At 38.8% G+C, this 22,476-nt stretch overlaps 1 protein-coding gene across 9 annotated transcripts in view; it reads right to left on the bottom strand.

Moving 5' to 3' along the window:
* Positions 1 to 16,165, bottom strand: part of STXBP5L (syntaxin binding protein 5L) — a 180,323-nt gene extending 164,158 nt beyond the window's left edge. For all 9 annotated transcript variants that reach the window (XM_030266358.4, XM_030266367.4, XM_030266391.4 and 6 more), the window contains exons 1-2: positions 15,977 to 16,165; positions 28 to 125 (exon numbers count right to left, since the gene is read on the bottom strand). In XM_030266358.4, the coding sequence (XP_030122218.4) occupies positions 28 to 125; positions 15,977 to 16,165 (287 nt within the window). The remainder of the gene's footprint in view (positions 1 to 27; positions 126 to 15,976) is intronic.
* Positions 16,166 to 22,476: the final 6,311 nt, after the last annotated feature.

The following is a 22,476-nucleotide window of genomic DNA, read 5'->3' as shown; positions in this document are numbered from 1 at the left end:
GTGCAAATTCTGAATGAGAAAGGATACATTCGTATGGCTCCTGTTCTTGTTCCAATTGCCAGAATTTTCTGAACTGGGTCAAAAGCTAAGGCAGTGGGTAGGTAAGGAAATCCATGGCGAACCGTCTGAAACAGAGCAAAGGAGCAAAGTGACTGAACTGCAACCACAGAGAACAGCAGGAATGTTTTATGCTTATGATTTTCTGTATGTTGTAGCATTTTCAATACATTTCAAGAGAAGTATTTCAAAAGACACAGTATTTTGAATGCAGAGGTGAATTTTGTTTATATGAATTTCTAGTTATGTTTTTCACGCAGTAATATTTTAAATGGTTTTATTGCAACAAAGTAGATTGCAAAGTGTATGTTATTATAAAACTGGTATATATTGCTGAAGCGGTATACTGAAAGATAACCTTAATATGCAGGGCAGCTGAACTGTAAACTGAAAAAAAAAAAAACATAATATGCTTTCAAAACACTCAGCCTCAACAGAACAGCTCCAGCAGAAAGAAATGGAATATGTCCAGGGGAAAAGATCCAATAAACCAATAAACTGAATCGAGTTTATGAGGTAAAAACCCTTAATATCAATTTAAAAAACAAAGACGCCAGAGAAGATGTTCTCAAAATGAGCAGCTGAACCACTCACCCTTTCTTAACCTTTATTTACAATACTATGCTTTTAATTCTAATTTTTGCAGAGATGCTTTGGGGAATAAATAAACTGAGCATGATAAAACACATCCTTGAAGACTGTCTCAGCATTTTAAGCTACCTTAACCTGGAGGTTATGACCAACATGACTTGCCCAATTCTTATGAGGAAGAATCAGATGAGGGAGAACACTAACACAAGAACAAAAGTCAAAATAACAAGACACATAAAAAACCCAAGACTCATTAAAAACACACACATAATAATCAACTGTAATTAAACTTGTGTGTGGGGCTGCTTACCTAAAAATGGGCACAAAATACTATTTTTTAGTATAATAATAATAATGGTTTATATTATTTAACAAAATAAAACGTTGAACTCTAGGACTGACTCTTTTTTTAGTAAGTGGTTGGGATTGGAGAGGAAGTACTTTGCCTGAATGAATTTTAACTTTTTAAGCTGTTTTCCTCTTCCTTGAAATTATCTAGTTCAAGAACTATGTCTGCTGAAGCATTCAGCAGTCCCTATGGAACAACATCAACAAAAGGGACTCCTTAATTGCAGACCTGTTGAGTAAAAGGCAGCTGATGATTCCACAGCTGTATCACTCCAACTCTTCCATTGCAGCTGGAAACACTTGAACTGACATTCACAAGCAGTTTGGGAACAACCAAATCTATGTTTTTCAGCAAATAACCACTTCCTTAAAAGAGATCTTACTTGTCTCGTATCTTAATTACTGCTGATAAGGGAAGTTCTTTAAAGAATGTCTAATTATTAGTTTCTAGGCTGAAAAAACCCAGAAGCATATGCTACTTCAGTGAGCTGTAGAAAAGTAACTCAGTTTTTATGTTAATGTAGGCATTTATCAAAGATCTCCGTTCTGTTTCTGATTTGGTTTGCTTTGTGTTTTGGGGTTTTTAAAGTTTCTTATCTTCTTAAGTGTTAGGATTACTCAAATATAAAGTTTTTTATTCTGATATCTAAGCTGGGACCAGACCTACACACCCTAGAAATGGTTTTACCTCTCATGTCACAAAAATATCAGGAATCATGGATTGTAGTATTTTCTAGTGTGTTGAACACGTAGCATCTGCTATTATATTTGAAATTTCTGTACTCTGGTGAACAAATACTCTTCCTTATCTGAAAAATTTTATTTTCACCAATTATCCTTTTTTAATTATTGACTTTAGAAAGGCTTTCTATAATAAAGTTTGAATTCCTATAAGTTCCAGTCACAGTAAGCTTCTCTGATGCTTTGCCATGACTGAGTTTTCAGTACTATTTTTAAGATCTAAGAATGCAAAGGTAAATCTTTTTAAAGACCTATTTGCATCCTTTCCTACATATTTAGGATCTACACTGTATTTTTAGTATTTCTGCAATCTAGAGTCAGACTTCCCACTTGGAAATTTTAATTGGGTCCTGTATTTGAGATAGAACTATGCTTTAAAAGAAGAGTGATGTATATCTTTTCAGGATCATAGCTCAGTACAATTTTTGAACTCTAGGATTGACTCAAAAGTTCTCTTTCTATTTTGCAGCCATTTTCCAAATTTGAGTAATTAGACTAATTCAAATTGTGAGGTTTTTGTGACTGCAAAATTCTGCCATTTGTAAAAATTATTGAAATCCACTGAACATTCAAGTAAATTACACCTTTCAACTAAATATTAATATTCATTAGGATTCCAAAAGAACAAAACCATTTTGGAAGGAAAGTTATACATTACAGAGGGCAGAAAAAGATGTCTCTATAACTGAGGGTATGGCCCAAATTAGTTTCAGAAATTATTCAAAAGATTAAACTTATTACAAAAGAACATGGAAAATCTTTAATACACCAAAATCCCAGGTTCTTGTCCTCAGCTCTGGTCCAACAAAAGCTTTTTGGTCCCTTCTTTTTCAAAGGACTGTGAGAAAGATTGACATGAAAAGCCAGCACTTGGAGTAGACTTTTCAGCTGTGCTTTGATACAGCTCGAGTGAACCTGAGTGTAAGGATGAGTAACAGTTCTAGAACTGTGCCTGAGCTTTCTTACAGCATTTACTATTACAGATGAAAAAGAAGAGAAGGTCACAAAATTAACTTGATCCTAGGGTGACAAAAAAAAAAAAAAGTACAATCCTGTTTTATCTTAGTTGTGTCCAAGGAACATCCAAGGAACAACATTAAACAAAACTATCAATGGTGCTCAGAAAGGCAAAACAAAGTAGTTGGGGTCAATAGCAGGCAAAAGCAGAAGTATGGTTAAAAACCGGTCTGTGTTCAAAGAAATATAGGGGGGGCCTAACTACCCCAAATACCCCAAGAAAGAAGCTGCCAAGAAAATAAAAGGGAGAGAGAAAAAACAGACAGTAGATGGAGCCAGGACTGCTTTTCTCCACATTATCCAGCTTCCTCTTATGTCTCCTTTTTGGGCACGCTGTCTCTAGAGGCAGTCTGTGCTCCCTAGGACATAGAGTTTCCGTGCAATATGCAAAGCAATTTACTTGAAACAGAACAATTACAAATGCAGATACAATTTCAGCATACATCTGAGTTCAGCATAGTTACTTTCTCTTAAATTCTCTTTTAAATCATTTTAAGCAGCGAATTGCATGTATATATCATTAAAGTAATCTTTACACAAGCAATTTACCTAAATTAATATAGGAAATTGATTATTTGGGCTTGCTAGTAATCTACCAATGAACATTTTAATATCCTGTACAGAACTTAATGGTCTTTTTCAGTCTAAGATACCATGATATATTTCATTAGCTGAAAAAAAAATGCACCAGTACTAATATGCAATATCCAGTATAATTGTTCACAGGGTGTATAATGCAATTCTTCTGTATAAGTTTTCTTAATATTTACTCTGTGGTAATTTACATCAGACTTCAAAGATACCTTTTTAATAAAAGTGATTATAACATTCTCTAAATAGCTCCAAAAACACAGAACTAAATAAAATTTTAAACTGTACCAACTAATAAAGTTTATAGCCAAAAATGTTTCTGAAAATCTGCATAAACTTACAATTTGTAACTTTACTACTAATATTTTATAGATACCCTGTTTCATTTAATATCTGACAGCAGAAGTGATTTACTTAGGTAAACAACTTTTGAGAATATGTACATTTGCTAAAATTTAACTACGTAGTCTTAACCCGTGGCTCAGTATGTAGAGTCTACTTCCAAATTGTCACCAACACACCACATGCAAAAATGTCATTGAAGAATAATTGATTGGTTTACAGAACAGAGGATGAAGTGCTGACTGAAACCTCTCCAGCCTCTTGCTCAGCTATGTCGGAAATTAAAAAATGTCAATGATTACAGCATTTTCACCACTTCAATACTATTTTTAGTATTGTGGTGCTCCAGGATTGTAGTGATAAAAATGAGTGCTTATACAAATGAGCTGCCATGTATTATATCACTACAAGACCGTGACGTCTCTCATTTATAGATCTCTGTGTCTGTAATCTGATTGGTAAGACTGATCACTTCTCATAAAAAATGGAAAGAGGACAAGGTATCAGCAGGCTTCCAAGCAAAGTAAACAACACATGGGGGATAAATTTTTTATTAGTTAAATTTTCATTTTTTGAAGTAATGCTTTTTGTAAAAATCACAGCTTAGCTATGATTTTCAAACCCAAGTTATTGATTCCATCCAGCTCTCAACCTCTAATAGGAACCAGGGCTTCTGAGCATATTCACAGAATATTTTAAAAACTACTTTTTTTTTTTTTTTCTTAGATAAAGATACCCACAAATAGTTCTTTTCCTTGGTGTAAAAGCTAGAAATAGTCATCTGGAAAAAGCCATTTACAAAAGGGACTCTGGACATGTAGACTGGGAAAGCTGATTGCTGTCCCTGACAAGATGATAAAATAACAACTAACAGAGCACACAGATAAAGATTTTTGCAGAAGTCAGCAGAGTTTCTTCAATGTGAAATCACGTCTGACTAGTTCTCTCTAATTCTATGAAGCTGTCAGCATACAAGTAAATAAAAGGAATATGAATATACATAAGTTTTCCAAAAGCCTTCCAATAATATTCCACTGCAATGTTATTAGAGAAACAGACGTGTCATGGGACTGAAGAAATTTTTTTGTGGACTGAAAGCTGGTTAGATCACAGAAAGCAAAGGACAGAGTCTTATGGATTTTTTTACCATGAAGAAAATTCACAAGTAGATTTCTCCACACTTGGACCAATTTTATTCATTGTCTTTAATGACCTATAAAAGGTAATGAACCCTGAAGTCTCTGAGATCATAGCTAATAGTAAGCTCCTTTGGAGAGTGAAATTCAGTTCTACCAGGGACCAGCTCCTGAAAGACTTCATTAGACTGACTTAACTGGGCAAGAAGTTGATAAACGAGCTTCAATATAGATAGATGTAAGATATCCAGAAGAAAAAACAAAATCTTAACTAGATCTGCACAGTGCTGAAATTGAAACTAGCATTTACAACTCAGCAAAGTAATTTTTGGGCATTGTTGTCATTCCTCTGAAATATTTGGTTTACTGTTCAACAGCAACCCCAAAAAGCCAAGTAATATTGGACATCATGAGGAAAAGCATAAGGAGTAACACAAGGGGCATCATTCTGCTGCTAAAGAAAACCTGAGTGAGCACATTGCTTGCGAGCTGTTTGTGGGGGGATATGACTAAGACTTTCATAAACAAGTGAGTGGGTAAGCTAAACATATTTGGCAAAGCCATGGAGGCATTCAAAATAAATAAAAGATTAGTTTAAAATGGGGGGGGGGGGGGGGGATGGGACAAATTTAGTCACATGATTGATAAATGGATTTTAAAAGGACCTCTGACATATCAAATCCAGTGATGGTGAATGATGGGAGATTGGAAAAGGAATGGACTGCAGAAAGTGATGTAAGTTATTACCCTCCCTAAGTGACAATTCTGCTGCCACTGTCAGAGACTGACTGCTGGGAGATATGGACCATGGGTTTGTCTCAGCAGGCCATTTCTTATGAGCTTATTATCCTCACCAGTAGCAGTGAAACAGAGAGGAAGAAAAAGGAGATCAGTATTGGTGGAGAAAAATACAGTAAAGAAAAAAACATGGAAAATGCAGGCACAAAAGTGTTACTGATATAGGAATATTGGGGCAGGAAGAAAACATACGTCTAAGAAATAAGCAGAATTTAATAATATTCCCCTACAAAAACTTCTGGCATAGAAGAATAATACTTTTAGTAATAGGCAAATGTGGTTTGTTGTTTTATTTTCAAGTATGGAACTTACTTTGTTATAAAATGTCACTTAATTAGCTATGGTAGAATTTTGAAAAAATAGCTGTCCTGGACATAAAGCAGACTTCAAATACAGACTGAATTTTAAAAGTTTAGTTTCACAAGTATTACACACTGATAATTATATAAGAGAGATTTTAGAGTATTTGAAATTAACTGACAAATATTAAACATTTTTTGTACAATGAATGTATGAATTTTTTTTATGTAACAAAGATCTCTGCAGATACTTCAAAGATGTGTTTTTCCACTGTCATTTTCAGTTCTGCAAGCTAGATGCTGGACTATTAAATAAGGATGGTCCTATTTAGATGTGATTCATATAGATACAAACAGCCAAGCTAAGCAAACCACAGGGGAAAAATAAGGCCTTCTGAATTTCAAAAAGCATTCTCCTCATGCTTGTCCTTTGAAATACACAGTAGTGTATCAAAAATACAAAATTAATACAATTTACACAGGAAAAATCCACAAATAAATAAAATAACGTTGATCCATAAGCTTCATTATCCCCAGCTGAGGTGAGGTTGGAAGGGAACGCTGCAACTGTCTGGTCCAACCCCTCCTGCCCAGAGCTAAAGGGGCCGAATTTTAATATCACTTTCTGGATCTATTTAAATCAGTGTAGCTATGGCCAAGCAACTGCTTGGCAACTACACCATCCTGCTACATCCACTACAGCAGAGTTACAGCAAAATAAGTTACAGGGTAATACAGGAATATAACCATCCCAAGAGAGGCATTATGCCCTTTGGAGAAATCCCAAGTCCAAGGGAGAACGATGTATGCAAAATTCTTTCACCTCTTCCCTTCCTATTCTTTCTAAAAGAACTCTCCCAAGTCCAAAAACATTTAAACAAAACAAAACCCACAATAAGCCCCAGGCAAATATACAAACAGGGAAGAAAAAATGAGACCACAATGAAGGAATTAAACCCACTGTACAGTAAATATGGTATAATGTACTTCCCACTATTGCCATGTAAACTAGCAAGAAATAGGGCATCAGCATATGGAGAAATGTCTTGATCATTCATAAAACTGTATCTACCCTTGTCTTCAATATGGAATTTTTTTAAAACCCAACTCTAAACTACTGTTTGCAAAGTTCATTTTGGCTTACCTACTTAAGCAAGACTTCAGTCCCTCAAATGGAAAATCTTTATAATCAAAGCAATTCAAATAGCAGTTCCACTGATTTTGTCATTGCATTATTTAACTGTACTACTCTAGAACTTGAGACAGGCTGGTTCAAAATATCATCTGTATGATGGAGATCTGCTTCAGGAGCATGTACAAGAATTATAAAATCATTCAACTTATCTGATAGCACTGAAAATAAAATATTTTTGTCTTCACTATGACTGCGGATACAGAGAATAAGATAATTTCGTAATTTTAATAAGAAATTAAACAAAAAAGTTTACATGAGAACAACTTAACAATAACACTAATTAATTTTGCATGACTTCCCATTTTTGGATTTTCTGAAACTTCACTATTTAGACTAATTATGTTCTGTGATGGCTGATTGTAGTTTCCGCTCTGAAACAAATGCTTCAGTTGCTGCTTTCAAAATATTTTTGTTTTTAAAAAAAGTCAGCCATAGTGCGGGGTTGAAAAAACGCTTCTGCTGTGATAAAGTTCTTGAAGGGTGGGGGGGGGTTGGTCTGGAGACTGGCAGGGGAGGAAGCTAGAGAAACAGAGTGTTAAAACCACTCTGATACAAAGACAATCTGTATTATTGGTTTATTCCTGTGAAAATCAGTTTTGCAATGTAATTTGGCATTCTTGTATACAAATGATATTACCAGATTTCATTACTAGCATTTAAAACATTGTTTACTATTTAATATTAATTCATAATTAATCTTCTCCTACCTTCTTTCTGTATAAATGCTGTATGCAACTTGAAGATTTTTTTTTTTTCTCATGTTGAATTGAGAACTTAATCTGAAAACAATAGCCAGCATCTCACCTCACACAGAATGAAGGTATATTCCAAACGGAATTCAGGTATTTCGTGGCAGGTTTTTACCCTCTCACAGCAGGGAAATCCAGCAGATCCTGCACATCACTGTTCCCCTCTGCACTGCCTATGAAGCTACCAAGGACACAGCTCAGACACAAATGAAGTCAGCGCAGCCAAGGATGGTAAGAACCAGGTCTCTGTTTACATAACCACAGGCCACTTTTCCTGCCCTTGCCTCATTCAGACAGCATTTCAAAATATATGCAGGGACAAACAATGAATAAAGCAGGGATCTGTGGACTCAGTAAAATTAAGTTTTATCCACAGCTACATGGAATGTATCTGCAACACAAGTGATGATGGACAGCTGTAACTGAGAGCACATCTCCACCCTGAAGGGATACAATAGATGGAACAGGATGAACAAAGCAGAGATGAGCATTCATTAATTTATTATTATTTACTATTTTTGTGATGTCCAGTGGATAACACAGAGACCTCACAGGAACTGTTGCAAAGAACACAAACAGAATAGCATTCATCCTCCTCACATGTTGTATGCTATTCAAAACAAATGTGAGGGAGGACAGGAATAAAATATAAGCAGATACTTTGAGAAAATAAGAATATGCAATAAAGACTAGATTGCTTCACATATAGACCTAACTGGATACTAGCTGTTTAAGGCACCTGACTTCTAAGTGTTTGACCTCAAAGCATTCTTACATAACAGACTTTTAAATGAAATAAAAGCAATTTTAAATTTGTTGGATTCAAATTCTGCAAAAAAGACATGCTACCATGCACACATGCATCTACTTATACACACAACAGAATTCAGTAAGGGTCCTTCTGAGTCCATGCATACACCAACTCAAAGCCTTGAACATTGAGGTTGGGGTTTTTTCAGTATTATATACAACTTAACTTCAAAGGAACCATAAAGAGTTCACCTCCTCAGACTTTGACCCTAGCTACAGGTGACAGATTGTCTCTAGTACTTTTTATTATTCATAGTCTGCTGGTGATCTGTTAGGAATGGACACAGCACTGCAGGAAGATAACATCTTATTACATTTAAGCGTACTTGGCAGCCATCTGTACCTAATAATATTGCTTTCTCTTCTCTCCACAGATGCACATTACTTGTATTTCTAATCCAACAGTCCTCTAATTTTCCCCATAATGATTCAAACACACATTGGGACAAATTAATATACCCCACAAGCTCCTTTGATAAGCACTTTTTCTTAGAATAGCCAACAGATGACTATATTCGAAGGTGTATTAGTTCACTCTCTACTGCTTCCCTTTCACTATAAAGTAAATATACTAACTTTTCACAGTATTTTCACAGAGCCTTCAGAAAGTGTTTTGGGCATAAATCATACACCAGGGAGTATCAGATGTCTCAGAATAGGAAGCAGATATGAGTGGATATTCATCTAAACGAAGTGAGAATGGGATCTGTCTTGGATTTAGTCGAGTTCCACTGAGGACAGCTGCATGTTTTACAGAGAATATGCATTTCTATCTGGAAAAAAATCTTTATATCTTTAGCCAAGAACCTCTAAGTAATTTCTTGGTAATTTCTTTTAAAAAATTAAGTGTAAGCATTTTTCTTCCAGAAGTAAGTTGGGGGTAAAGTTATCTTATGCAACCACCTTTTTATGTGACAGCTCCTCAATCAGAACACTTGTGAGCCAACCAGTCTGAATTTCCTTCATCCCTCCTACAAGAGTTTAAAAATTGTTTTTCCCACTGCAATAGTGAGAAAAAAATCTCGTTAACTACCTGGTGACCCACAGGTGAGGAATAATATAGCCCACTAGAGCTGGAGTTGCTCAGCCTGGAGCAGAGTAAGCTCCAGGGACACCTTATAGCACCTTCCAGTACCTAAAGGAGGGTAAAATAAAGCTGGAGAGGGACTGTTTACCAGGGCATGTAGTGATAGGACAAAGTGCAACAGCTTCAAACTAAAAGAGAATAGATTCAGATTAGATATTGGGAAAAAATTCTTTACTGTGAAGGTGGTGAGGCACTTGCCCAGGTTGCCCAGAGAAACTGTGGATGCCCCATTCTTAAAAGTGTTCAGGGACTGGTTGGATGATGCTTTGAGCAGCCTGGTCTAGTGAGTGTCTGTGCCCACAGCACTGTGATTGGGACTAGATGATCTTCCAACATCTATGTTCCCATGGATTAAGGAAAAAAAAAAAACCAAAAAACTCCCAAACTAACAACCAAAAAAAAAAAAAAAACCACTTGAAATGGGACACAAAATTAGAGCAAATATCTTAACTTTTAGGTTTCTCTTTGTGAAATCAAGAGTTGAACTCAGTGATCCTCAAGGATTTCTTGCAACTCAGGTAATTCTATGATTCTTATATTGTTAAAAATGCAAGGTCAACCATAAAAAGCAGAACAATTTAGAAAATACATTAAATAAGTTAATCTTCGCAGTATGAATTTGTTCTCCTCTTGTAGGGATTAATTAAATTATCTTCTTCTGCCACAGTACAGTAGAGCCAGAAATCCATCTGTAGTCATTTGAGACAGAAAGGTAATTCAGAGTCATTCTGGCTAACTAAGGTGGGCATATAAACAGAACAACTAACCTAAAGATCACTCTGCAACTGTGCAGAATATGTGCAACAGAATGTGAAAACAATGGGAGGCCCAATGGGAAAACATGGGATAAGTTAAATATAATAAAAGAAAAACAGATGCAAAGCAGGTCAAGCTGGAAACTCAAAACAGTGGACCCTGAACATTTTTGATTTTCTGTGGCATCTATACTGCAGGGATAATATAATTTCCATCTTACAGAAATATTATGAAGGTCAATTCATTAATGTTTATAAAGCTTTCGGAACTACAGTGGTGAGCACTTCTGTTGGAAAAGTCCATGGGGAACTTAATGTTCAGGCATGCTCTGAGTTTTAAGTATGCAAAGAAATATTGAAGTACTTTCCTATGAGCAAACACTATTTGTTCTGCTAAATTAAACCTATAGAAGAAATATGGGATCATATAATTAAAAGTTGTCTGTGCAAACAAAGCTATTTAAGAAATGCGGAACTTTTTGAGTGCTTTATTCAGCAACCTTAAAGGTCTGGAAATAATTCTGAAGATGTAATTGCATGTGTTGGCCATGAAGGATGTGCATTAATTCATTTAGGATTACTAATGCAAAAAGACGAATATTTGCACAACAAACCCCAAACAAGTGAATCTAGTTATAATACTACAGGTACCTTAAAATCTTCAAAATTCTTTCAAAAGAAGCTCTCAATGTGCTATGCTCCTTCCCATTGATAAATCCTATTTCTAATTAATACAAACACTTAAAAAAGAAGAATACATTAAGCTCATCACAAATTTAATGAAATTACTCTAATCTAATTTAGAAGTGTCATTCATGACTCTGCAGTTTTAAAGAGAATAGGGTTCTGCACCTAACTTTAGATCCAAAAATGAACTCTGAGAACATAAAAGTAAGAGCTCATACTAATTTTAAAATGGGTTTTCACTGAAATTTAGCACTTTGCAAACTTTTTATTTTTGGTTCACTGTATGACCTTAGCAAGGAAACAAGACAGATTAACCAAACAGCTCAAACTGACTAAAACACAGTGGATAGCTTATAACAAGGATTTTTCTGGTTTTTAATTCTTCATAACCAAAAATGTGCTCCTGCAGTATTGTGCTTAAATTGCCATTCCAAAATCTGTTATCACTGAACTATAGTGTCATGTTGCATTTGCAGTTAAAATACTTGGCTGCTGTCAGAAGGATTAAAGGTTTATCTTCACAGGTTGACGAAGTAAAGTATTACCATCTATAAACTCCGAGAATTAAAATTTAAGACCACCTGATAGGAAATCCAGATAATTAAGACATTTAACTTGGCTACCCATTTACTGTATCTCAAAGGCCTGTTTTTGCCAAACATAAGCAGGATTAGGAAGGCACAATTGCAATTGGCCATGGGATTCCATATCAGTTTTAACAAAAGCCTAAAACTGTTCTGGCCTCCAGGGGTTTTGCATAAAGACTGGGTAATGAACATACTGAACCTATGACTATACTATCCATATAAACAATACAGCAAGAGTTAAAGCACGTTCATTGTGTTGCGAGACTACCCAGTAATAACAATGAAGACAAGTTTGGAAAAGTACAGAAATCTCATGCTTTGGGATTTAAAGGCAGTCCATCACCATTTGGGAAGCAATTATTTGAGAAGATTAAATTGCCAGTTCTTGGACCTTTTCATGGGTATTCAGTTGTTGTCCACTGCAAAAGAAAACCTGTTAGAACAGATTAATTGTATACCTGCTAAAGTACAACTAAGTACAACTGTTACTGTGCTCTTAACTGAGGTCTTCATTCCAAAGTTATTAACCTCATGCTATAGAAATTCAATTCAGTTCCATGACTGTTCTCCAGGAAACCCTGAGCACTTCTACATGGGAGTCATTTTCATGAGGAACAAGTACTTCACATACCAAAAAAAGGTATCTCCATTCTTATTCAGTTTTTCCCAAATGTGTCATCCCCCAAGAAGCAACCTGCTGTAAAAGTCATAAAATAACTGTTTCCTCCTTTTATGTTTCCTCTGTTCAAAATTTTACTTAAATGATTTAAAACATCCTAACAATAAGCTTCTCACTTCTTTTATTAATAGCAGATCTTTCCCCAGTGCCCTATTTTAGTTTCTGGATGGTCTGGACAAACACAGGTGAGCCCAAAAATGCTTGCCAGAGTAAAAAAACAATGCATATACAGAGGGAAAATACAAAGAAGCAAACCCAAGGAAATTAGGTCTATCTCAATTAAAATTAACATAGACTTTAGTAGCTTAATCTAGTGGATCATGCCTAGTTTTAGGATGATGCTGCTATCTCACACATTCAATTCAACTAATGTGAACTATAATCAATATTTTCACAATTTCCACTTGGATACTCAAATCCCAAAAGCAGCCCCTAGATGCAGCCTAAACTGCATCTAAGCTTTCTGCTGTCACAAAATAGGTAAGACAATATTTCACATTACTTGAGTACTTTGAAAATGGTGCCACTGATTCATTATTACTGCTATCAACATATAAATTTATCATGCTTAAAACAGGACGTAGATATTTCATGTGTAATAGTTTCAAGAATGTTTCATTCTTTCAATACAGAAGATCACATTAATGATTTAAATATAAATGCCAAAAGTAGCTCATCAAGAGCATCTCGGCGTAAAATATTCAGCTTACTTCTGTTAAACTCTAACCTGTATCTCAAAAAGACACTGTGGTCATAAGCAATTTAAAAATGCCACAAAATTGAGAGCTGGCTTTCAGGTGTGTTAACAAATTAAATCATGTGTGTTACCCTTCAAAACAGTTTTCTCCTAGAGAATTGGATCTGCATTTTCAGTTAAGCAAACCTCCCACAAACTTCAGAAAGGCAACTTATTTACATAAAAACCTGCAGGGAAAGGCCCTTTAATTCTTAAGTATGAGTCAGCTTTTATGTTTCACTTCTAAATGAAGATTTTTATAATCAGCAAAGAAAGGAAAACCAGTCTGAGGTGCTACTTAGGCTGTTAGCCCAGATGCCTTGACTCTGCAGAGAACAAACCAAAACTGCCATTAGCTCTACTCAGTTCTGCGTGCAGCAGGATGGCAGATCCTTAAATATGCAGCCCATATAACTTATGTAACTGAACGTGCAAATGCCCATTTGAAATACCAGAAATGCCGCACCACAAAAGCTCGGTGAGGACGGGATTTGGGTAATGTGTGTGCTTCCAATGCGATGCAGACTGACCGAGGTACAAACTGTGGCTGGGCTCTGGCCCCTGGAGCAGGCAGGGGGAAGCTGTGCCTGCATCAGGCCCCAGTGCAACAGCGCAGGGCCCTCGCAGCTCCTGGGGCTTCCTCAGACGCGCTCCTGGTGCTCCTCAAGCACGGCAGAGCTGCTCAAGTGGAGCCCGTGGAATAAACACTGCAAGTGTCAGGAGCACATGATCACCAAGTGTTTTGGAAGTTTGCTTTCGGCACACCTTTGTATCTTGGAAAAAGGAAGGCAGTATTTTGTGTACCATGGAGTTCTGCAGTGACATGCATCCATAAGCAAGTGCTGCTGCAAGCAACCCAGAGGTTTCCTACACAAATATTTACTTTGTTGAGAACATTTTAACCTGAGAGCTAAGACAGGCAAATATTAGCTACTGAAATCTTCTTCAAATGACATATTCCTTTACACATATTCCAAGTAGATCTATCAGGACATGACACTATCTTCAAGTAATAGCAAAGCAAACAAGGGAAATAATGGGGATTAGGGGAAAAAATTAATTTCATCTCATGTTCCTTATTTTTACAAATATGCCATACAAAATAGAATATATCTCACTATATACACATCTTTGTCCTTATCACATGACTTAAACACAAAGAAACCAGGTTGAGTTTTAGCTTTACCTAGAAATCTCTGAATGTCAGACCTTCTAATGATATTTTAATGTACCTTGATTGTTTGTGTTATCTTTTTACTGATGTGACAAAAATGGTATATCACTGTACTAAATACCTGGAATTTCATAAAATAGTAAATTTCTGTGTACCTAAGCGAAAATAGTCAAATCCAAGCCTGGGAAGCAGGTATGATTCTAATGCACTCATCATTGACACTCTATTAAACTATAGAATCATTTGAGTCAAAAAGCTGGAACCTGTTGTGGTTCAGGATGATAAAGAACTGTAAGAAAAAAAGAATTAGTATTTTGTAGAATCTATCCAAAGGTCTCTGAGTCTTTAAGCCATAGGGACTCATGCTTCTCCCCTTGAACTCTGCAAGAGTTTGACACCAGCTGTAGCTGCAAGCCAAACAGAATTGGAAACATGGTATCTGAGATCAGGGAAGCTGTGTGTTTCACAAGGACCAGATCTGCACAGAAAATTCTCACAGGCTTGTCTTGGTTGTTTATATTTCTTTCTTCTTTCCAAAACACAAAAAGAAATAATGATGTGCTAGAGTTGACAGTCATCTAAATTTCAGATCAATTTGTATCTGATTAATAAAAGCAAAGTCTACTTAAAGGTGGAGTCCATTTACTCTTGGTAAAGCAAATTGCACTAATTAGAAATTCTGGTTTTGAAGCTTCTAATCAAAACAAATAAGCAAACAAAATTTCTAGTAAAGCCACCAGAATTCACATAAAACTGACAGGTAATAGTAGAATACCATAATCTCCTTTTGTATTTTGTCTTCATTACAAAAGTATGATTTTCATATTCCAGAGCTGATCAGAAGTACCAAATAGTTTGTTCTATTTTATAGGTGCAAGTATTTAAAGCCACCACTAAAAGCTTTGTTGCAGAAAACAGATACAAACCAAAATACATACAGGGCTATCTTATGCTTTCTATTCATAGAAAATTCCCAACTAAGGAAATTATCAACATATAAAAACCAGAACAGATTTGGCAACTTTTGGTATTTCTGCTGTCCCACTAAGTTTGCTATCATGCAACCAGAAACTTTAGTACTAATGGTAAACAGCCACCCTGAATCTACCTCCAGCTCCTCACAAATAATTGAAGTCCTGGGTTCAGTAGTCACTGCATTGTCTTTTATTTCTAGCTTGTGCCTTTTCCTTAAAATAGGAAGGAAAAGCAGGGAGGATGAGAAGAGTGAGGAAGTAGATGCATACAATTGTCAATTTCTAATTATTTGTAAATGTTATCGGTACTAACACCAATTGATTTGCTTTCCTGTTCACAATCCTGTCAGCCTTTTGGGGTCCAAGTGTGAACTTGGAATTCAGCCCTGAGTGCTGAAATCAAGATTTCTACGAATTTATTGACCATCCCAACTCTGCAGCAGGAAGAAAAAAGCATCCACTGGATCTCTGTCTTTTCATTCCAAAGTCCTTATACAACCACTGCAGTTCTCAAGTAAAACGCTTATTGGTATCATATTACTACCCCACACACACACACACAACCCCCAACCCAGAGTAGCTTTTATTACTTCCATAGGAAAAAAAAAAAATATAGCCTTTACCTTGCAGATTTGAAAATAATCTGAAGTGAGCGTCTCCTGGATCTCCTCTCTGGGTGTCCCTGCAGCTCCCGCAGTCCCTCCTGGGTGCACGGAGCCACCAGCCCCACTTCCACTGCCACCGCTACTGCTTCCAACAGGGGATGCGGCAGTTAAACCATCCAAAACTTTGCGAAAATTAAATTTCTTCATTTTGGAAAAATCTTTAGGAAGATTTGGTGGGGGAGAAAGGATGTGTCGTAACACATTCAGCTACATGTAGCGACCGAGAAAGTCTTTAATGGTCCTCTGAGTGAGGCAGCACTTTAAGTCTCTTGCACCAAACAGAATGTCAGTATTAGGTATAATTGATTGAAAAATACAAAGGCTTCATTTTGTCAGACGCAAAAGCTACCTGGAATGGTCCTTTCCAAAAATAAATAAATAAATAAAAAATCCACAAGCGGCAGGACTAAGATTTACGTTCAAACAAGGAACAATGGAACAACCGCCATCGGGTTCGCTCGCAAAATCCACATTTAGCAGTGGTCAAAACAGAAAAGTAAACAAAACATTCAAGCCGGCATCCAAAACAGCGGGATCCATCCCTCTACCTGATCTGCCTACGATCTGCCTTCAGCACTTGATTATTTCTGCAAAACTACCAAAACGCGTCTACATTCAATTTCCCCTTCCCCTCAAAACCCCTTTGAGCCAGGTATCTCTGACCCCGAGGTTTCCGCGGAGCGGATTCCCCGTTCCCAGCCGCTGGTGCGACTCCTGTCTCTGGTTGCCTGCCCACCCCAGCAAATGCCGGCAGCCGCTGCCGCACTCGGTGCTCCTCTCTCCCCTCGGGCTCCACGGCGGGGTGCGGGATGCGGGGTGCGGGATGCGGGGTGAGAGTCCCCTCCTCTCCCCGCCGCCCCGGCCGCCGCTCTGCGAGGAGCGACGGCAGCGAGCGACCCCCTAAGCCGGTCCGGCCGTCCCGGGCTGACCACCCGTCCTGTCCCTGCGCTGACGGACCCCCGCCCGTCCCGATCACCGAGCCTGTGCCGCTGCCGTGCTCTCCCCTCGGCACCGCTCCGGCGGGACCGGGCTCCCTCCGGCGCCGTGGGGACGCGGGGCGGGGAGGGGCTGGTGAGGAGCGGAGCGGGGCAGGTGAGCGGGTGAGGAGGGCGGTGGTGGCGGCTCCTGCCCACCCGGCGCGCTCGCAGCCGTTCTCCGAGGTACTGAAAGCTCCGCCGGCGTCAGCCGCGGCTCCTCCTCCTCGCTCCTCCTCCTCGCCCTTCTTCCTCCTCTTCCTCCTCCTCCTCCTCCTCCTCTCTCTCCCTGCCTCCCGCCCCCGTCCGCCGGGACCCCGCCCCCCGCTCCGGCCGGGCTGTGGGCGGGGGGAGGCGGGGAAACATCAGTGATTGACAGGCACCCGCAGGTCCCTGTTCCCGACTGCGGGCAGCGGCGGGGACGTGACTGCCGGACAGGGAAGAAGGGGCGGGCCCCGCGACCCGCAGCCTCTGATTGGAGCGCTGCGATGATGGGCACCCGCTCCCACCAATAGAAGTGCAGTTTCGCGACGCCCCGCCCCCAGCCCGGGGCCTGGGGAGCCCCCGCCCCACTGCGGCGGGAGCGGCGGCGGCCGCGGAGCTGCTGAGGGGGAGCGGCCCGCGGGGCTGGCGGGGTACAGGGGGGGACTGAGAGTTGGTGTCGCAGCCTCAGCTGCGTGCGGGAGGTCGAACAGACGCAAAATTCGGCATAAAATTGTGTCGGGAGTTGGGTTGGATAGTAGGAAAAGGTTCTTCACCCGGAGGGTGGTTGGGCACTGGAACAGGCTCCCCCGAGAAGTTGACACAGCACCAAGCCTGACAGAGTTCCAGACGTGTTTGGACAATGCTCTCAGGCACATGGTGTGGCTCTTGGGAACGGTCCTGTGCAGGGCAGGAGATGGACTCAGTGATCCTTGTGGGTCGCATCCAGCCCAGGATATTCTGTGATGCTGTGCAAATGTCACGGGAGGTCTTGGCGGTGGCAGGGAGCGGTCCTGAGTGCGAGCCCCCGTTTCTCTCCGGGCTCCGAGGGGTTTGTGCGGGTCCTGCTCGGCCCGCGCGCTGCCATTGCTTCCTCGGGGGCAAATTCCCAGGAGGAATACAAAGCACCCAGGGCTGCCCTTCCCGAGGCTCGCTCCGAAGCCCTGCACATCGCCTGGGACAGCTCTGTGGCCTCTGAAGCGCGATCCGGCACAGGAGGTGTTACACTGCACACAAGACTCCATAAAAAGGTTATTCAGGTCAGGAACAAATGAGGCAGCGATTAAAAGTGACTCATGGCACAGCGCTGTCAACGTGGTTGGAAGCCGAGAACGGAATAAAATAGTGTAAGAAATAAGCACATAACACCTCTCCTGTATAGGAATTAACCTGTAACACCTCACCAAAGTGTTGCACATTTCTCACACTTGAGGTGACCAGTGAGTGCACACTGGTCACCTCATTTCTTCAGATGTTTTAGGGGTGCTTAGGGAATTTAATACCCATTCTAACCTCTGGTTTAGTTTTTATGAATCTTACAGTTCCGTGAAGCAAGATAAAAGTTTTTATTTCTGCAACTTACACTGAGATCCATGCTTCTTTTTTTTTTCACTTTAGCTCATCCCTTTGTGTTCACAGGTACTCCCCATCTGCATGATAAAAAGATTCCAGTAAAGTTCAAAGAATAAGAGTAGCTTCACTTAATGCCCTCATGAAAAATAAAGGGTACATTGCTGATGAAACTGCAAAGGTTGATAGGTTTCTGTAGCGAGGAAAAAAGGGAATATAACTTTGTATGGGAAACAAAATATATGAGGACTATGGCAAGGAGACAGAAATTAAAAAGGGCATGGAACTGAGTAAGCAAATCTGTAAAGATAAAAGTAGAGAATTTTGAAGAATGAGGAAAAGTCAAAACCCAGTTGAAGCTATTTGAAGAATGTCATGTCCTACTAATACTATGTTCACCAGAGGCAATGCAAGTAAAAAAGAAAAAGGCTAACAAAACCCAAAAGAAAGATAACGACATTAATTGTAAATAGGAAAGGGAAAGATAAGGTTAAAATGAAATAATTAGGATGAAGAAAATGACACAGAGACTTGAAAAAAAGTCTGTCTGGGAGTCAGGGGGTATTAGAGGCATAAAATCTGATAACACAATAGTTTTACAGTTCTAGGGAGGACAGAGATAAGATGGTTTGTTTTAAGTCAAGAAAAGGAGGAAAATTAGAAGAATGAGTGATAACTTTGGAGTTGGAATAAGGTACAGACATTTTTTGAATACCAACATTTCTCTTCCAGAGGATTGCTATGGAGAGCTGGGTATTGATGATTAGATACTACCTCAGAGTATCCAAAAGGGCGAGCAAGGATCCTCACACTGCCAGTGTGCTGTTAGGAAAACTGACTTGAGAAAAAAAAAAAACAAAACAAAACAAAAACAAACTGACCAATAAAATACAATCAGTCCTGTTTATAAACACCAGCTGAGAACAAAACTTGGTCTCACTACTGGTGCATGTAAGGCATGCATGTGCCCTTTGAAAGTTTTTGTCTAAGCTGGACACAAATACAGAAGCAGAGGGGGAGTGATGGAAATGAGAGTTCTGTGATGGTGCAGAGGGAGACAGGACAGTGCAGGACATGGGAAAACTCAGTAACAGTTTTGACAGGCACAGAAAGGAGCCCCATTGAATGAACACATTGCTGAGAAGTTTTGTTGTATAACAACAACAAAAAAAGGGAACAATTTGGTTTTGGCACAGTAAAAAAAAAAAAAAATTGCTTTTTTTTTTTTTTTCCAGTGGAGAAAAAAGCAGTGGACACGAGGCATTCTATTGATGACTTGTACTGCTTTAGATGGTATTGGTGTTTCATAGGATACTTGTGAGATTGCCACCATGAGTTTTAATAAAAGTTGATAAAATTAGGAAAATCTGAAAATATTTTACATATTAAATTGGTAAATAAATGAAGTTAAATAATACATGCCAGTGCATTGTGGGAAATATGTATCTGAATCAGTATTTTAGATAGTAATGAGAGGGTATTCTCTTCAGTGTCTTTTTTCTGAATAGTATCTTTTACATTTAGTAGTCATTTTGTTCTGCAAGGTCAAACCAAATGTTAAAAGGATAACAGTTCACTACAAAGATTTTGCTGAGAAAGAAGATCTTTAACAGTCCACACCATCAAAATTCATATGAACTTTCATTCTGATTTTTGCTTAATGAAGCTTATGATTATGTGCAGTAATGTGAAAAGACTGGTCAGAATCAAACCTGGCAAAGGAAAGTAATATTAATTCAGTCCTCTTTCAATCTGATTCAAGAACTGATCAAGAAAATGAAGAATCAGGAAAGATGTGCTTAGATCAGCTTTCTTGTTTATTTTTTTTTTTAATAGAAAATCCTTCAGCCTGTGGACTAGAGTTTCATGACTTTTCAAAGCTGCAAACATATTTTAATCTCAGGTTATATTTTTGGTAGTTAAGAAAAAATACATGCAGAAGTGTGCAGTAAGTGATGGTTTCCCAGTTGACACTTTTTAAGTGATTCATGTGAGCCCCTTTGATAATCCATGTGTTAGCAGTTAAAAGCAATGACTCTTGAGAGAAATCACTGTATGCCCACCACAGCAGTCTAGACCACAGCCTTGCAACTACACACTGACAAAGAACTTCTGTGCCTCTAGGGAAATGAAGGAAAAAGATGTAATCAAATACCAGAAACACATCTATGCCAATGCAGGCAAAACTGAGACTTTGCACAGATACCTATTCCTCATTACACTGTGGGATATTTGCCAGTGTTGCCCATGTTTCTGTGTAATTCCAGAACATCGAATGGCAGGCAGCAAGCATAGTGTTCCTGCCTGCAGAGCTCCACTAAAAATATCCCCAGTCGGTGCTGAATATCTGGTTAGAACAGCTTGCTGAACTCTATCAATTAGCCAGATCTTAATCTATTTAATGTCTTTTATTAAGGCTATATAATGCTAATGTTTTAATCAAAATGTCAAGCAGTACTAAATCAGATTCATTAGGAAGGTCCAAGTCTATCACATCCATGTGGTTACCTTGATCAAACAAACCTGTAATCGCATCAAAAACTGAAGTCAGGCCTGCTTGTCAAGTCTTGTTTCCATAAGGCCATGTGGACTTGCTTTAACTCTTTATTGATTGAATCACACATGCATGACTGCTTTAATTTACATAACATGACTGTTTTGTCTAAGATTACCAAGGATGCCGGGTCTGTTATTACTTTGGTCATTCTGATTGATTCTTGGAAGAACATGAGCTTTCCTTTCATTCTTTGAATATTAGCTGTAAAGAGAGCTGTTAAAAATTAACATAAGAAGGCTGGAAGTCTCCTACTCTTTAAGGATCTTTGGATACCCAGGTGCCATAGAGACTGCTGATTGAAAAACAGCAGTGCCATTCTCATCCTACAGAGGTGTCAATGGATAGAAAGATAATTCATCTTCCTCATGTAATATTAATACATTATAATTTTTCTTTCTTTTCAGAAGTACAGGATAGAAATATTTACCATAAAAATGAGATCTTTTATGCATGTTCTGAGACCAGATTTCTTAATGAAGAAGCTGTGGAATGTGTCTGTACAAAACTGAGAAGGTAATTTTGTAATAAGGACTCCATTTTGTGCAGTAGGCAAAGTACAGGTGTAAATTAGCCCATGGGAAGAGTTCCCCATGGATAAATCACCTCAGCTTGAGGTGATCTGTTCTCGTTGCTGTTGAAAAGGAAGGTCCTGCATCCATTTGAGCTCTTGGGAGGGGGTTTGTCCCTTCAGCAATGCATTCATTTGCTAGGAAAGTCAATAGTTTTATTTGGGGTTAATGAGCTGGATTAGCTCTGCACAGGGTCATACAAGCCCTTAGAGGCAGTGCAAAGAAAAGCAGAGCCACGGACATGGACAGAAAGATGATGGTAGCCCTACTTTTGTTAAATGGGGTTCAGCTCAAGTGTATACTAAAAATTCATTGTGATGGTGGCCTATTGAGCTGCCCTTATTTGCTGGGGGCAAAGACGCTGCCCTGTTGTGACAGAGCAATGGGGGTTTTTGCAGAGGTTCTCCCAAGGCTCTGGGACTCAGCCTAGATTTGGTTGCTCTGAAGCAGAGACCCTTTTCTAACAGGTTGTGGGGTCCAAGGTGTTAAAGAAGTCACAGAGGAGGTGAAACCTCAGGGATTGCACAGCAGTAACTTGCTTTTTTACTATAGCAAGTCTGCAAATATCTGGGATGTCAAATTGAGAAAACTTGGGTTCTAGTCAAGACAATCTGGGGCCTTGCCTGGGAGACGCAAGAGGTCAAAGAGGCTTGATAAATTCTAGGGTAGTTAATATACACCATGTACCATGTTGCTAGAGATTTCTTATCCACCTTTATTGTAGCTCTCAGATTGACTTTTTGGTATTCTCTCTGCATCCAACTTGCATTGTATTCCATGCACAGTTTTCTAGTGCTTCATCTTAAT

The sequence above is a fragment of the Taeniopygia guttata genome, chromosome 1, assembly GCF_048771995.1.
Source record: "Taeniopygia guttata chromosome 1, bTaeGut7.mat, whole genome shotgun sequence".
NCBI lineage: Eukaryota > Metazoa > Chordata > Aves > Passeriformes > Estrildidae > Taeniopygia > Taeniopygia guttata.
This window is presented reverse-complemented; position numbering and strand designations above follow the sequence as displayed.